The sequence below is a fragment of the Centruroides sculpturatus genome, unplaced genomic scaffold (genome assembly GCF_000671375.1).
Source record: "Centruroides sculpturatus isolate CEXI.00-Female unplaced genomic scaffold, Cexi_2.0 scaffold4, whole genome shotgun sequence".
Taxonomy (NCBI): Eukaryota; Metazoa; Arthropoda; class Arachnida; order Scorpiones; family Buthidae; genus Centruroides; species Centruroides sculpturatus.
The window spans coordinates 1,601,042-1,617,555 of NW_019384444.1; the positions used below are offsets into that span (position 1 = coordinate 1,601,042).

The window sequence follows — 16,514 nt, forward strand, 5'->3', positions numbered from 1 at the left end:
GTGTTTTATTGGAGCTTTTCCTGGAGACAGACTTGCTATTTGCCTTGCTGATGGCACATTGGAAACAGTACTGAACTATATTTCATTAAAGTTTGTATTATCAGCATCCAATCCAAATGTGCAACTCTTCAAGTGATTTAGAGATCAATGGGCATAGATGTGTCAAAATTTCAGACTGGAGTTGCAGATGAAGTTGTAGAACAATCTGTTCTTGACACTTGTGACCAAGTATTGCAGTTCTATTTGAGTTTTTTGTAACAAAGGAAGTGTAAGGATGATTAAAAGAAATTCCTGTAGCTCACTGTAATTTTTCTGGGGAGGAGTCCACTTGTGAAACTCCCTTCTGCTACCCAGGTGCTTTCCGTCATGCCAGGTAGATGTCAAAAGCAATATAAAGCTTAAAAATATTCTTCTTTTGGAAACAATTCCATCTGAAAGATGTAGAAGAATGAGCACTTACAAGGATAACCTGGCAGTTTGTAATCACCAATTTTGATGAAATTTTGTAGACATATGAATTTTTATATTTAATTTTCATATGTGTTCTTATTGAAAAAGATTCTGGCAAATGTTGACCTGTTGTCTGTGTGAAATACTAAGTTTGACTTTTACACAGGGTCTATTAAAAAATCCAGATTTTTTGGCCAAAAATAGAGGGCCGACTTTTACATGGGATTGACTATTACTTGACTATATACAGGCAATAGTNACCAGTGCCAAGTGATTCCGTTCCTCGAACACTGGGAGTTCCTTCCGTTGTGGGTTCATGCCTTGCCAGGATGGGCTGGCCACGTGGAGTTTTCTGGGTTTTCTCCATGTCTGTAATGCCTGAATATGGGCCAGTTACCCTTAAAAAGATCTCCTGGAAGGCAGATTGCTGAAATGTTGCATTGCCATAACTTTAAAAAAAAAAAAAGTTTACTTGTACTTAAACTCTCTGACCCACTATTCAGGAAGTCTCTAGAAAATTATAACAAAAGTATTTCTACATCTATTAATATCAATATGAAAGACTGATTCACAGAGTTGTGATGTAGCCTCACAACTCTGTGTCTAAGTATCACATGTGAAGATTTATTTTTCTTTACATGTATAATTTAATTTTATCATTTTTAAATTTATGTAAAATTTTTAAGCTTATTGAAAATATATATTTTACTTTGATCATTCCATTTTTAAAAAGTATATATAACATTGTAATCACATTTTGTATTATTTAATGTAATGTAATCTAATAAAGACTTTTAATTGAAATACTACAGTCATACATAAAAAATGAAAAGATTTTATTAATAATATATTCATAGGGTAGTAACAAGTTCTCAAGTTTCAACTTCCATGTGTATGAATTTACAAATGATATATAAATTTACATTTAAGCTTTTCTATGGAAGAACATGAATTTATTTATATGTTTATTGTAGTAAATGTTCAATAATAATTTATTAAAAATTTTTTCTGTAAAAACTTCTGGTGATAATTTTATTTAATTAATTAATAAAAGTGCATATTTTGAAAGATCAAAACAATGTCCTTGTTATAATAGTGATATATTTTTTCCATTCAAGTTATTAGCTAAATGAAGTTTAAATATGATTGATTTAATTTTATAACAACACAATATAAAAACTTATCTTTTAAAATATACTTTAGGTTGAGTGATATGCATATTATATTTATTGGAATTGGTGCCACTATGGGAGGATTAAGCTTAATACTTCTATTGGTTGGATTCCTTGCAACCGGTGCAACTAGGGAAAAAGTTTATAGAGGATGGAAGTCAAGAGTTGGAGGCAGAATTACATGTGCAATTGTAAGTTTCAACAAAAAATAATAATAATGTTTACTTTAAATTTTATTTAAAATTTATCATTTTTTCAGTTAATATTTATTTTTAAAACATAATTAAATTAGTTTTGTTTTATCAGGTTGTAAAGGTAAAGTTTAGACATTTTAAAAAAATCTTTATTGACAGTTAACTCAACAATAATTACAGTTCAGTCTTGTAGGTAATCACCATCAATATTAATTACATCTTGCTACCTTTCCTACAAACTTTCAATCCAGTGAGCATAGATTGACTGGGGTGTTTCTTTGAAGAAAGTCTCTTGTCATTCTCACATGGGCATTGTCATTGAACTATATATTGGTAACATGGTTCTTCAGTTTATGAAATAGATGGTAGTTAATTGGTGCCAAGTCGGGGCTGTAAAGTGGATGAGGTAGAACTTCCCCAGCTTCTCCAAGATCATCTTGCTCTGTGTGCTGGCACATTTCCTGGTATTATCAGACTTTGTCAATTTTTAGAGTTTATGGGAATATGCAAGTTGTTGTTCTAATTCTCTGGTGGTCAGCCATAAATTATTGTCTATCAGTTGCAAGAAAACATCATCAATAGTGAAATTGTTACCTAGTTGAGGTTCATCTTAAAGTGAGAAATCTCCATCCTTGAATTCCTTGAACTAATTGTAGCAGGTCTACTTGTTGACTGTGTTGTTACCAAATACTTTGTAGATGTGATCGTGAACATCCATTGCATTGTGACCTCTTTTGAAGTGATAGAGCAACAGCACACCAATGTGTTCTTTGAAACTTCATATTGCCAGACATTGCTGATGTGTCTATTTCCAATGAAATATGTGATACTAAATACTGAACCTGTTACCGGTGTAATTTGCGTAAAAAATCTTCTTTCCACAAACGTTTTCGAGCTTTCCAACTAGCTCTTCTGCAGGTAGACAAAAAATTCCGACGAAACACTTAGAAAAATGGAACGTAGATATTTAAATAAAAAACCGAATCCAAAAATAGAACGCAGATGTTTAAACAAAAAATATGAAACTCGCATAATGAACGATCATTAAGATGGTCATGCGCATTCGTGCGCTGATGTTGCTATTTATAGATCGTTGTTTATGAGGGCCTGCCACGCTATAGAAAGATTAATCTCATCCTTCCGATTTATACATGTGGTCCGGTGGTTAGCCTTACAGATGGATATAGCTTCCCGCCATTTTAGTTGTTCCAGGTGGGGCGTAGTGTCGATGATGTCAGCTTTGTCGAACTCCGGTTCTATATCGGGATCAGATGCAAAGGTGGTTAGGGCCGTGGTGTACCGCCCATGCCGAAGGTCTGCTTGATGCTCTTGCACTCTGGTATTTAAAGATCGCTTGGTTGAGCCGATATAGACAAGGCTCTCGTTACATCTGTTATCTTTCAGCGGGATAGAGTACACGCCAGGAAGCCTGCTACGAACTGGACTGCCTTTTCCATTTCTGAGGATGTCGTAGATTGTTGGGCATCTTCTATAGGCTATTTGTAATTGTTGTTTTCCGGCGATCTCAGCGTATATCGCTTTAACATATGGGTTAAAGGTGACTGGGAGGCGTGTACGTTCATCCTGGTCAGTGTTGGTCTTCGTACGCGTAGTGGGTGCGTATTGTGAGCGTTGATGTCGCTCAATTAGACGGTGTGTTAGACCATGGTAACCGTGCTTGGCTGCTATCCTCTTGATATAATTCAATTCGGTGTTGAGGGCTTGCGTGGTGGACGAGTGGGAAAAGGCCCTTTTAATCAAAGTATTAAATGCTGCAGCCTTGTAGGTGAATGGGTCAGATGAACCTACCAGTATGTATATAGAGGCGGCATAAGGTTTACGGTATACCGACGTGACGATGGCGGATCCTTCTACTTTAATGTTTATATCCAAAAAATGGACCTCAGTATTGCTAGATTGTTCCATTTCCAGCGTTAGGCCGTAGGGATTATCGTTAACGGTTTGTACGAAATTTGAGATGTCAGGTATTGTCTTCCACATGATGAGGATGTCGTCCACATACCTCCTATAGAGTAAGATGTTCGGGAGGAACAGTGGAAGTATTTTTCGTTCAAGTTGCCTAACGACCATTTCGCATAGGTCCCCGGATACTGGGCTACCCATGGGGACTCCTCTTTTTTGTTTGTAGACTTCTCCGTCAAACGCAAAGATAGAATTATAACAGATCAGATGGGCTAATTCAATGACTTGCTGGTGTAATGCTTGTTCTTGAGTCAAATTAAGCAAAAAGTCCCTAAGGGAGCAAAAAGCTGGAGGGAGCTCCACCGATGGGTACATAGATTTAAAGTCTAGCACAGTAATATACTGCAGCGTCGAAGACAAAACCCGAAGGAGGTGAATGAGCTCAACTGGGTTATCGATGGTATACGGGTAGCCCTTGAGGTGGGGAGAAAGTAGGTTGTGAATGGCTTTCTCCAATTTTCTTGTGGGAGCTCTGATTTTATCGACTATTGGACGTAATTGTTGGCCCATTTTGTGCGTTTTGGCAAATGCAAAAAGTCTTGGTGTATCCGGGGAATCGACTATTATGTTGCCCAATGCAAGGCGTTTTGCCAATTTGGAGTTTGCAAATCTCTTAACTTTATTTTGTATTTTGTCCACCACGTTTTCATTCTCCTTTTCGCATTGGGTGATACTGATGTATTCCTTTAAGCCTTGGCGGTAGGTGCTGCGTCTCATGAGGACTAACGTTTTAGATTTATCCGCCCTGGTGAGAATGATCCCGTTACGTTGCATCCACTCGTTCGTGCGTCTAAGTTTATTTCTCAGCTCGGTGACCTCAGGTTGTTCTTTAGTTTTTTTCATTCTTAGCGTGGCTAACCATCTGTAGGACTTTTTTTGTGTATCTGGTAGGCTTTTTACTAGGAGTTCCAAATCTGGAATGAGGTCCTTATATTTGCTTATAAAAAGCCTACCAGATACACAAAAAGAGTCCTACAGATGGTTACCCACGCTCAGAATAAAAAAACTAAAGAACAACCTGAGGTCACCGAGCTGAGAAATAAACTTAGACGCACGAACGAGTGGATGCAACGTAACGGGATCATTCTCACCAGGGCGGATAAATCTAAAACGTTAGTCCTCATGAGACGCAGCACCTACCGCCAAGGCTTAAAGGAATACATCAATATCACCCAATGCGAAAAGGAGAATGAGAACGTGGTGGACAAAATACAAAATAAAGTTAAGAGATTTGCAAACTCCAAATTGGCAAAACGCCTTGCATTGGGCAACATAATAGTCGATTCCCCGGATACACCAAGACTTTTTGCATTTGCCAAAACGCACAAAATGGGCCAACAATTACGTCCAATAGTCGATAAAATCAGAGCTCCCACAAGAAAATTGGAGAAAGCCATTCACAACCTACTTTCTCCCCACCTCAAGGGCTACCCGTATACCATCGATAACCCAGTTGAGCTCATCCACCTCCTTCGGGTTTTGTCTTCGACGCCGCAGTATATTACCGTGCTAGACTTTAAATCTATGTACCCATCGGTGGAGCTCCCTCCAGCTTTTTGCTCCCTTAGGGACTTTTTGCTTAATTTGACTCAAGAACAAGCATTACACCAGCAAGTCATTGAATTAGCCCATCTGATCTGTTATAATTCTATCTTTGCGTTTGACGGAGAAGTCTACAAACAAAAAAGAGGAGTCCCCATGGGTAGCCCAGTATCCGGGGACCTATGCGAAATGGTCGTTAGGCAACTTGAACGAAAAATACTTCCACTGTTCCTCCCGAACATCTTACTCTATAGGAGGTATGTGGACGACATCCTCATCATGTGGAAGACAATACCTGACATCTCAAATTTCGTACAAACCGTTAACGATAATCCCTACGGCCTAACGCTGGAAATGGAACAATCTAGCAATACTGAGGTCCATTTTTTGGATATAAACATTAAAGTAGAAGGATCCGCCATCGTCACGTCGGTATACCGTAAACCTTATGCCGCCTCTATATACATACCGGTAGGTTCATCTGACCCATTCACCTACAAGGCTGCAGCATTTAATACTTTGATTAAAAGGGCCTTTTCCCACTCGTCCACCACGCAAGCCCTCAACACCGAATTGAATTATATCAAGAGGATAGCAGCCAAGCATGGTTACCATGGTCTAACACACCGTCTAATTGAGCGACAACAACGCTCACAATACGCACCCACTACGCGTACGAAGACCAACACTGACCAGGATGAACGTACACGCCTCCCAGTCACCTTTAACCCATATGTTAAAGCGATATACGCTGAGATCGCCGGAAAACAACAATTACAAATAGCCTATAGAAGATGCCCAACAATCTACGACATCCTCAGAAATGGAAAAGGCAGTCCAGTTCGTAGCAGGCTTCCTGGCGTGTACTCTATCCCGCTGAAAGATAACAGATGTAACGAGAGCCTTGTCTATATCGGCTCAACCAAGCGATCTTTAAATACCAGAGTGCAAGAGCATCAAGCAGACCTTCGGCATGGGCGGTACACCACGGCCCTAACCACCTTTGCATCTGATCCCGATATAGAACCGGAGTTCGACAAAGCTGACATCATCGACACTACGCCCCACCTGGAACAACTAAAATGGCGGGAAGCTATATCCATCTGTAAGGCTAACCACCGGACCACATGTATAAATCGGAAGGATGAGATTAATCTTTCTATAGCGTGGCAGGCCCTCATAAACAACGATCTATAAATAGCAACATCAGCGCACGAATGCGCATGACCATCTTAATGATCGTTCATTATGCGAGTTTCATATTTTTTGTTTAAACATCTGCGTTCTATTTTTGGATTCGGTTTTTTATTTAAATATCTACGTTCCATTTTTCGAAGTGTTTTGTCAGAATTTTTTGTCTACCTGCAGAAGAGCTAGTTGGAAAGCTCGAAAACGTTTGTGGAAAGAAGATTTTTCACGCAAATTACACTGGTAACAGGTTCAGTATTTAGTATTTCATCCCCGGTGTCAGAGTGAAGTTTAATTTACTTGAAATATGTGATGAAATGCCTCCTGGTTACTCTACTTATATTGTATCCCACAACAAATGTTCTAGAACACTCATTGTGGGAATACAGTTTGTTTTTCCAGTCATTTCTAGAAAATATTGAAATGTCTAAATTTCACCTTTACAACCTGATATGATTATTTCAATTTTGTTTCTTCAGTGAATATATGTGTATTTTAATCTCTTGAGTATGAAGAATGATAATAGATTATAACAAAAACTGTATAGTGAGGAAGATAAATGTATTTTATTTCAATTACATGTTTTTCAAGATATTTCACATATCATCAGGATCAAACACTTAATGATATAGATTTGAATGTAAAATATAATAAATTTTGATAACTTGTAACAGATTTAAACATAGATTTTTGTTTCATTTTTAAAGTGAAACAAATCCATGTTTAAATCATATTTACAATGGGCCAATGGCATGAAGTTGTTACCAGTAATTATAGATTTATAATTAATCATAAAATTTTATAATAATTTTGTTTTCTTAAATAGGAACTTTCTTAGTAATTCTAAGCCATTTATTTAATAATCAAGTTACTGTATATGTTTTTTCATAATTTATTAACATTATTTGCTAATTTTATTTTGGTAAATGTATGTTCAAATTTTATTTTTTCAGTTTATGGTGATTACTTACATTTTGGAATTAATATGGCTGTTAGTATTGATATCTATGGTTGTCATTACATTTATTTGTTCTATGTGGTGGGGAATGTGTAACAATTTGAACAAGGAAGCAGATCCCAATTTACGATGTATTGATCTTAGGCAATTTAGTAAGTATTAAATTTTTTGAAAATATTAAAAATACACATGTGGATGTCTTTTTGTGTTTACAGTTATACATACCTCTACAGCACAGGTTTTCAAACTTATTTCAACCACTGCCCACTTTGACATTAAAAAAAAAATCTAGTGTCCCCATATTTTTAACTTACCTTTTTACATTACCATCTATTGCATATCTTAAAAACGGTTATTGCAAATATAACGTTTAAACATGTATTATTATGTGGATAGGGTGTGACCCATATCCTATTTCTGAGATCAAAGAATGTTTCAATGAGAAGAAATAAAACTCATATTTAATCACTGAGCCTTCTACTGCCCCTCTGAAAGCCTCCAGCACACACAAGGGGGCATTATCGTTACTTTGGGAAATGCTGCTCTACAGCAATATTTAGTGGAACAAGAAAAATATTTTTGGTTCTATGCAAAACGTCATTTTTTTCTGCATAGAACGAACTTAAGAAAAATATTGTTGCAGAAAGATTTATTGTTATAGTAAGAGTTTTTAAAAAATACCTCCTTTTTTATTTAACATTGTAGGATATAAAAGGTTATTTTTATGAAGTTAGAAAATATTAGAAAAAAACATACAATATTATTAATTTCCTCTAGTATAAGATTTTATTGTATATTAATATTTCTACAGTATATGTTAAACATCAAAATCCAAAATTGGTCAGAATCTGAATCTTTATAAGTAAAAATGAACTAAGTAAAAGTAAAACTGAACTAATTTTATGATATAATTTCTTAAGGAGAAAGCTTTTTGTAATTATAAGTGTAATTTGTAACACTAAGACATCACTGAACACTTTCTAAGAGAACTAATTTTTAATTGTAACAGTTATATAGTGTGATCTAATCTAGCAATCATTTAGTTTCATTATAGGCAAATGAATCTAATAGTTTGTGAGATGATTATTAATAATTAGGCTTGGTGATTGTTTATATGCACAATTATATTAGTCTTTTTTAATTAATTAACTTAATATATTGAGCCATCTAAAGGTTCGATNACAAACCCGATGGGAATCCGTAAAACAGGAGATCAATTACAGCAAGCTGAAATTTGATATGTTTATTTTGCGTTTTTCGTTTCAAATAACCTGAAATTCGACGCAATTACATCATTTGTGGCAATTTAAAAATATTTTGCACTGTTTAGCTCGTCACCACTGTTGTCAGATTCGTGTTAAAGTAACGAATTTTTATTGTATTATGAAAAGAAACTCTTTGATTTCGATTGATATATAACAGAAGATTTCTGTTTAAAAAGCAATTAAAATAACAATAAATATAATAATAAAAAAATTATTGGTCATCAAAGAGATGCTCTTTTTGGTATCATGTTACTTGTATTTAACATTGCTTTTAGCCAGCCCACTTTTATTATTGTTTGATAATGCATGTTATAAAATGGCAAATAGTGCAGTTATAATGGGTTATCTCAGTCTGTTCATTGTTTATAGGTATATTAATGCTATGTTATAGTTTTGGTTATTAGAAAAGTTATATAAATGTTAGTCAATAAATTCCTGTTTTAGAAATTAAATCACTTATATTGTAATTATTAAAAATTATATTTTATTAGTTGTAATGAAGAAAGAACTCAATAATATGGAATTAAAAAGCATAGTGAAAATGAAAATTGTTACTTTAGAAGTTAATTTACATTTCTGAAACAATATTATACAGTCAACTTGCATTAATACAAATTGCTAGGGCACAGTAGTTTGTTTGTTTGCTTTATTGAAAATTCATAATAAAGACTTTCAGAGTCAAAATCAAAATAGCATAATTTAGGGAGTTAAGTCTTAATAGGTGATTGAAATCTGTAAATTATAATATTTTGAATTAGTTTACTAAATACTGTAAAGTTAAATAAAATTAAATTCATTTACAAAAACAAATTTAATATTGTCAATGATTTTCAAATCAAACAAAATCAGAAGGAAACAGTACTTGCCATTTAAGTTTGGAGCAGTATATCAGAATGGTTAAACAAAACTAAGCTATAATGAAGATTGTTTGAAAAAATAGAAAATAGTCAAACTCATTTAATTCAAACTTCAAGGAAAATGCAAAATAATTTGAATTAAACAATTTCATTGATAATTATTAAGTACAGTCGACCCCCCTATAATTACGGTCCCTATAGTTACGATTCCTATAAAACTACGAAAAAATTGCTACCGGTATCCGTAAAAAATAGTAAAAGTTCCCTATAAACACCTCAAACGTCATCGGGCAGCCGAACTACTTTCCCGCCGTCCGTAGCGCCACGCTACGGAGAGATTTCTATCGTCTGGACAGTATTATATAAATTATATATAAATTAGGTACTGTACATATAATTATATATTAATTATATATAAATTAGGTACTGTATATATAATTATATATTAACTTATTGTAACTTTGTTATAATTAAATATATAATTTCCGCCGTCTAGCGTGGCGCCACGCTACGGAGATTTTTACGCTAACTATCGTCTGTCAGTATGTAAATTAGGTACCGTAAGTCTAATACAGTACTGTAATTTTATACATTTCTTGTGAAAGAAACATTTCTTATTCAACGGCGATTAAAATTATTTATATTAATGATGTCTCCGAAGTTCTACGAAGTTTTCACAGAAAAATAAGTTGTTAGAAATCGGCCGCTCTTTGCTGAGCTGTTCCGCGACGAAAACAATGTTGAGCAATGGCAATGTCGAATGGTGACACTCGGTAAGTAATCCTACAATTTTTTGTTTATAGCGTAGTTTATACGGATTATTCCCAAAAAATATATACGTATTTTGGAAATGTTGAGTCGGATTAGTCTAGAATCGATTAATTTTATGGAAGAAAATCTTTCAAACAGCCGTAGTCCGTAAACTTGATACGTGTCGGGTTGTGATTGGAAGGATTCGTAAGAAAGCGGATTCCTAGAGAATGGAACGTATCTCTATCTTATAGGGGGGTCGACTGTAATACAGATACAATGTAACTACTTTGGTTGTCACATTTTTTGTCAAACTTAATTCACACAGAGCAAATTGCTGGCGAAAATGGGGGGAAAACAGTTAATAACACGTCATACATGACATTGTTTCCATCAAATTTTACATTTCACAAATCACTCAGAAGTTTGAAACTGTTGAACTTTTTTGCTAGAGAAAAAATTTTGCCACTTATCACAGTGTCATTTGTTGTCAGGTGTTTCTAGTAGTTTTTAAGATGGTTACAAAATCATCACACAACAGAGATGATGTCAAAATTAGGGTAATAAGGAATGAGACCTGATATATCTGGGACAGACTTTTTATGAAAAATTCCAGGGGAATTGATCATCTGAATTTAATTCTGGGTCACCAGAGTGGTAGTCTAACACTTTAACTTCTTTGGCCATCTTAAGTAGATTCCTATACAGTGGGTGATCGGTTAACGAACAAATTAGATAACGAACACTTTCGCGAAAGATTTTTATGTTCAGACAACGAACACTTCACAGAACAAACACAAGAAGAAATGATGTAAAATAATGAATACTGATTGGTCTTCCCTTGTCTTCAGGCAACAATTTGAAACTTTTTGGAGCGCAGGAGACATCAACATTGATGCTCAACCCGGTATATACTGATCGGAAAGTATCCCTCCGAAGTTTGAAACTCTCTCTTGTAATTTCAGTCTTTTATTTTTCTGACAGAAACAATTCTTTTATAGTATTTGCGAGACTGTTGGGCAGGTACTCATTAAGTTTTGCATTGGTTTTTATTTTCGAAAAGTGAGAGTATAATAGCAAAGGTAGAGAATGGGCAGAATATGTCTGATGTTGCTGAGCAGTATGACTAGAACAGGTTGACAGTGGGCTGCAGTTCAATCTTATCTAAGAAAGATACAGTAGTCACTTGTGTCAGTAAGTATAGGTAGCGTATGAGTCGACCAAAATGGCTGCCACAAAGGGTATAGCGTGCCTGACAACATACGAGAGTTACTTGTGTGTTGTCTTTGTAATAACTTTTCTCTCTGTAGTCAAAACTTTTTATCCGCTTTTGTGTCCGACATTAAACCTAGTTGATTTTGTAATTGTTTATGTCACGATGATTACTCTTTGTGACATTTTAGAATATGTGGGTGATCAAAAAAGATGTCTTATAAAAGGAAAGGAAATACTAAAACTGATAACTTTATATCTATCCAACTCTTTCTTGGCAAATAATTCACTTCAGTTTCACCAACATCTAATTTTGCTGAGCTTAAACTTCTTTTATTTTCACAAACGTTTTCAACCTATCTAATATAGGCCATCGTCAGGTTTAATATTATAAATGTTCCAAAATGGAACATACCGTTTTCAAATATTTTACATATTTAAAATTCAAGGTCTAGATATTGTGTGCTCTTTTTCTTATAAAAACTTGAGAATGATCTACAAAAGAACATCCAATATCTATAGCTTGCTACGGAACAATAAAGACAGTGTAACAAAGGAAGAGAGAGCTGAGGTATATAAAATACCATTTGAAAATCAACAGTTAGGAATCGAAAAAGATTATGTAGGTGTGACTAGAAGACACCTGTCGGTACGTCTGCGAGAACATAGATACAACGTAGATAAAGGACACAACAACACAATATTAGCAGTTATGGTGCGGACTGAAAGAGCGGTTGTAAAATGAGAAGAGGCGAAAGTCATTAAAACGGTGTACTCTCCATTCATTGCATTAGATATGGAAAAGGTGGAAATTTATAAAAGTAAAATGAAAAACCGTTGCCTAAATGCTAGGGATTCTAATGCACTTCCAACAGCATGGAAATATATAATAGAAAAAAGAATGTGACTTAAAAACCCTTAAATTATGTTTCTTTCTAGTTAGCTTTATTTTATTTAATACACACACTTCTTTCAATTTATTTTAAAGTTAAATTATTTTTTTGAATTTTAAATAGGCTATGTAAAATATTCGAAAATGCTATGTTTCATTTTGGAACATTTATAATATTAAACCTGACGATGGCCTATATTAGATAGGTTGAAAACGTTTGTGAAAATAAAAGAAGTTTAAGTTCAGCACAATTAGATGTTGGTGAAACTGGAGTGACAAATTACTGCGAAAAAAGTGGAAAATAAAACTGAAGTTATCTTTTGGGAATGTGTGCATATGTACTGAATTTGGTGAACCTTTAGACTTACATCCAAATACACAGCAGTACTTATTATTTACCATTGTAGGTTGAACATTTTCTAATTTTAACAGACCCCAGACTTTATACCCATAGCAGCTGCCATTATGCACTAATATCGCTAGGTGTCAGATCTATCGTTGGCACAAGTAAATAATCAAGAAGACTCAGGCAGCTAAAGGAGTAATAAAAATCACATCTGAGAAATAAAGAACATTGACGAGCTCATAATGGAACCTGACGATGGAAGAATGCCAAGAACTCTTGAATGAAGAATACGAAGAAACTCAGCGAGATTTATTTTCTTCTGAAAAAAGAGGATTAATGCTGATATATGCTATTAAAGATCTTTTGAAGTAGGAGGATGTCAGAACAACAGTCTTAGAATGTCATCCAAACCAGGTTGAGATAATAGGCTTGGGGATCTCTATGATGACAATGCGATTAATTACTTCTAGAAAATCATGAAGAAGAGAGAGAAGCAATCAACATTGTGGGGCATTAAAGAATCTGTCCAAACAGAAAAAAACATGACTAATAAAAATGCAAGATTGTGTATATATGTATTCTTATTATTACATATAAATAAATGTAGTAAGAAAGTATATATTTTTTATTTTTGGGGGGTCTCCAGAATGGATTAATCAAATTCCCATAAAAATCTATGGTAAATTGATAATTGGTTAACAAACAATTCAGATAGCAAACAAAGTCTTGGAATAGATTATGTTTGTTAACTGATCACCCACTTTATATAACTTTTTGAATTATTGTAGCTGCACTTCAATGTTTATCTATTAATCATCTTGTGCAGTCATTAAAATGGAAAAATTATTTTTTCATCACTGTGCTTTGCATTTAGCATTCTCAACGCTACAGTTGGTATATTTCTGGATAAGACATCTCTTGAGCTCTGGTCACACTATGGATTTCCAGCTGTGCAGGCGACTGCAACCACGACAGCTGTTCCCGTTAACTAGTAATCCCCCTCAAAAACTGGCACGACTGCAACCGCAACTAGAAACAAAAAGTTTTTCTACTCACGACGGTTGCAAATGCGCATCCAATCAGCAAACATCTTTGAGTCACGTCATACAGTGACAACATTGAAAATAGTTCATCCTCATGGCAGATAGTTAGAGGATTTATTTGAGATTGATTGAGCTTATTCAGGCTCACAAATACCTGTGGGATTTTAAAATCTTCGATAAAACAAAGAATTATCTTTTTGTGTATTCTCACCAGCTATATCAAAATAATTGCCTTTTTTTCTTTTATTCATTCCAGAAAAGGAACTGCTTACCATTTTAATAAGAAAAGTGGCTAAAATTCTGTAAATACTATGAAGTAGAACGTAAAATGTCGGTAAACTCATGGAAGTAATCAAAAACAAGCTACTATAATTTTATTGGTTTATTATAGGGTCATGTTTTTCAGAGTTGCAACGTCAACAAATACAATGTGTGACCATGAGAAGACACACATGATTCACGCTTGTTGCAGTTGCGGTCGCCTGCACGGCTGGAAATCGCATAGTGTGACCAGGGCTTTACAAATAAACCTGAACAACATTTTGGATGATTATGATGGAATTTTTTTACATCACATAACAGAATTGTATGAATAACAAAACTTGTATTTACAAAAAAAATATATTTCTTGATAGACTCTACATATGGGTCCATGTCATTCGGTCCTTTCACACGCTATTGATGCAATAACAGTTCCACATAAACTTAAAAACAAAACTTGTATATTTAATGTAGTTTATTTACAATTTTATTTATAATGACAATACAGAGTAGCCAAAAATTAGTTAACTGAGATATATTTTAAGATTATTTAAGAACTATTAAAAATTATTATTTGTAATTCAGTTACTTCCTATGAAAGCAAGCTGATCATAAAAGTAACTTGCAACTGTTCTAAATCATCTAAAAATCAGTTAACCAGGATATTTTTCAGATCATCCTGAATACTAGTAGTAATTATTTAGATTTAATTTTTCGCTCATTTATCACATTCACAATTTAGTATTTTTCTATACTCTGAAACTAATCATGTTTTTTTTTTCTCTCATTATAAGAAATAGACTTATTTAGATCCTTATTGCAGTGTTCCGCAACCGGTGTGTCATCACATGATGAAAGGTGTGAAGTGAACTTTTACATATTCTGTTAATTTCAAGTTTTATTTATATATTTTTATCACAGTTGTTGTGTTTCTTATGCTTGTATTTCATTCTCTGCTGCAGCACTGATGAAATAAGATGATGATTGTTTATTCTTTATTATAAGCCACACATTTTTTAAGTATTCAAGAAATTATATGTAAAAAATATTTGCTCACAGGTGTTGATGTCTGTTTAATAACAATAATAATAGGTTAGTGGCATTACGTAATTCTATTAATAGTATCATATCATACATTTTTGAGGGGAATAACATTTCGGTGTGCCGTGTTGAGTCATGGGTGTGCCGCAAGTAGAAAAAGGTTGCAGAACACTGCCTTATTGTATCAAGTTTCGCTTATTAATCTATACAATATAGAATTTAAAAACTTTTCAAAGATCAAAAGAAATAAATTTAATTTAGAAACATTTATGATAGTCCATTTATTTATACCATAAATTTATATATATATAACTGTTTTTTTTTGTTTTTTTTTTAGGTCGAACCATCTGAAGTGCTTTTTATTCTTTCACTTGCATCTTCATTATTAGTAGTTATTAGTCTAGTAAGTGGGTTCAGAAGTAATTTTATTTTTGTTAATTTTGCAGTTAAATATAATTATTAAAAATCAATTATTTAATTGTTTAGGTGAATTATTTAATGTGTTTATCAGCTAATTACGCTCGTATTAAAGATAATGAAAAATTTCAAGATTTGCAAGAATTACAATATTTACAAGAAACTGAATTGGAAACTCTGCCAAAAGATCGGTTTTGATGCCTGCCAATATTTTGTCAATTATTATTGAATAAGGAATTAATTTTTCTTGTTTTTAAACATTACATTCCTGTAATGGTAATACAGAAAATTAACTTTCAGATTTTTTAACTATAAATTTATAAAGAAAAAAACATTTGATATATATATTATTTAAATTTTATCAAATATATATATAAATATATAATTTTTTTTAATTTGATGTTTCAAGATGATAGAAATAAAAATAGAAGTAAGATAGTTTTAAATTATAGAAGTTTAATATTCTGTGTACATTAAGAATTTATCTTAATGTTTTGATAATTTATTGATTTAGCAAGTCAATAATAGTAAAAAATAAAATTATCTTCTTTTTTTGATATATATATTTTACGACAATTTTCTTTTTGTCGTTATATATAGTATTCATTTTTTATTAATCTATTTTATTTTATTATTTTTTATAATAAATTTTTGAGTAATTCATTTCAAAAACATATTGAAGACTGTCATCCAATATAAAATGTAACTAATACTATAAGTTGTGATACATTGTAAATATTCATTTTTATAAAACAGTATTACTATGAAAGTAATAACCTTCTCATGCATAAAAATATCTAATAAAAACATCATGTTTAAATATCATTTAAATAGTTTTCTGATTTATACAGTTTCCAACCAAAATATGTTAAAATTATGAATTATTAATTATAACATATGAATAAATTTAAAACATTTTAAATTTTGTTTTTGTTTTAATTAA

At 33.2% G+C, this 16,514-nt stretch overlaps 1 protein-coding gene across 1 annotated transcript in view; it reads left to right on the top strand.

Annotated features, from left to right (window-relative positions):
• LOC111620262 (neuronal membrane glycoprotein M6-b-like) overlaps positions 1 to 15,910 on the top strand; it is a 36,245-nt gene extending 20,335 nt beyond the window's left edge. The window contains exons 3-7 of the mRNA XM_023362157.1: positions 1,654 to 1,813; positions 7,483 to 7,639; positions 12,021 to 12,307; positions 15,492 to 15,557; positions 15,641 to 15,910. Of these exons, the coding sequence (XP_023217925.1) occupies positions 1,654 to 1,813; positions 7,483 to 7,639; positions 12,021 to 12,307; positions 15,492 to 15,557; positions 15,641 to 15,769 (799 nt within the window). The 3' untranslated portion in view covers positions 15,770 to 15,910. The remainder of the gene's footprint in view (positions 1 to 1,653; positions 1,814 to 7,482; positions 7,640 to 12,020; positions 12,308 to 15,491; positions 15,558 to 15,640) is intronic.
• Positions 15,911 to 16,514: the final 604 nt, after the last annotated feature.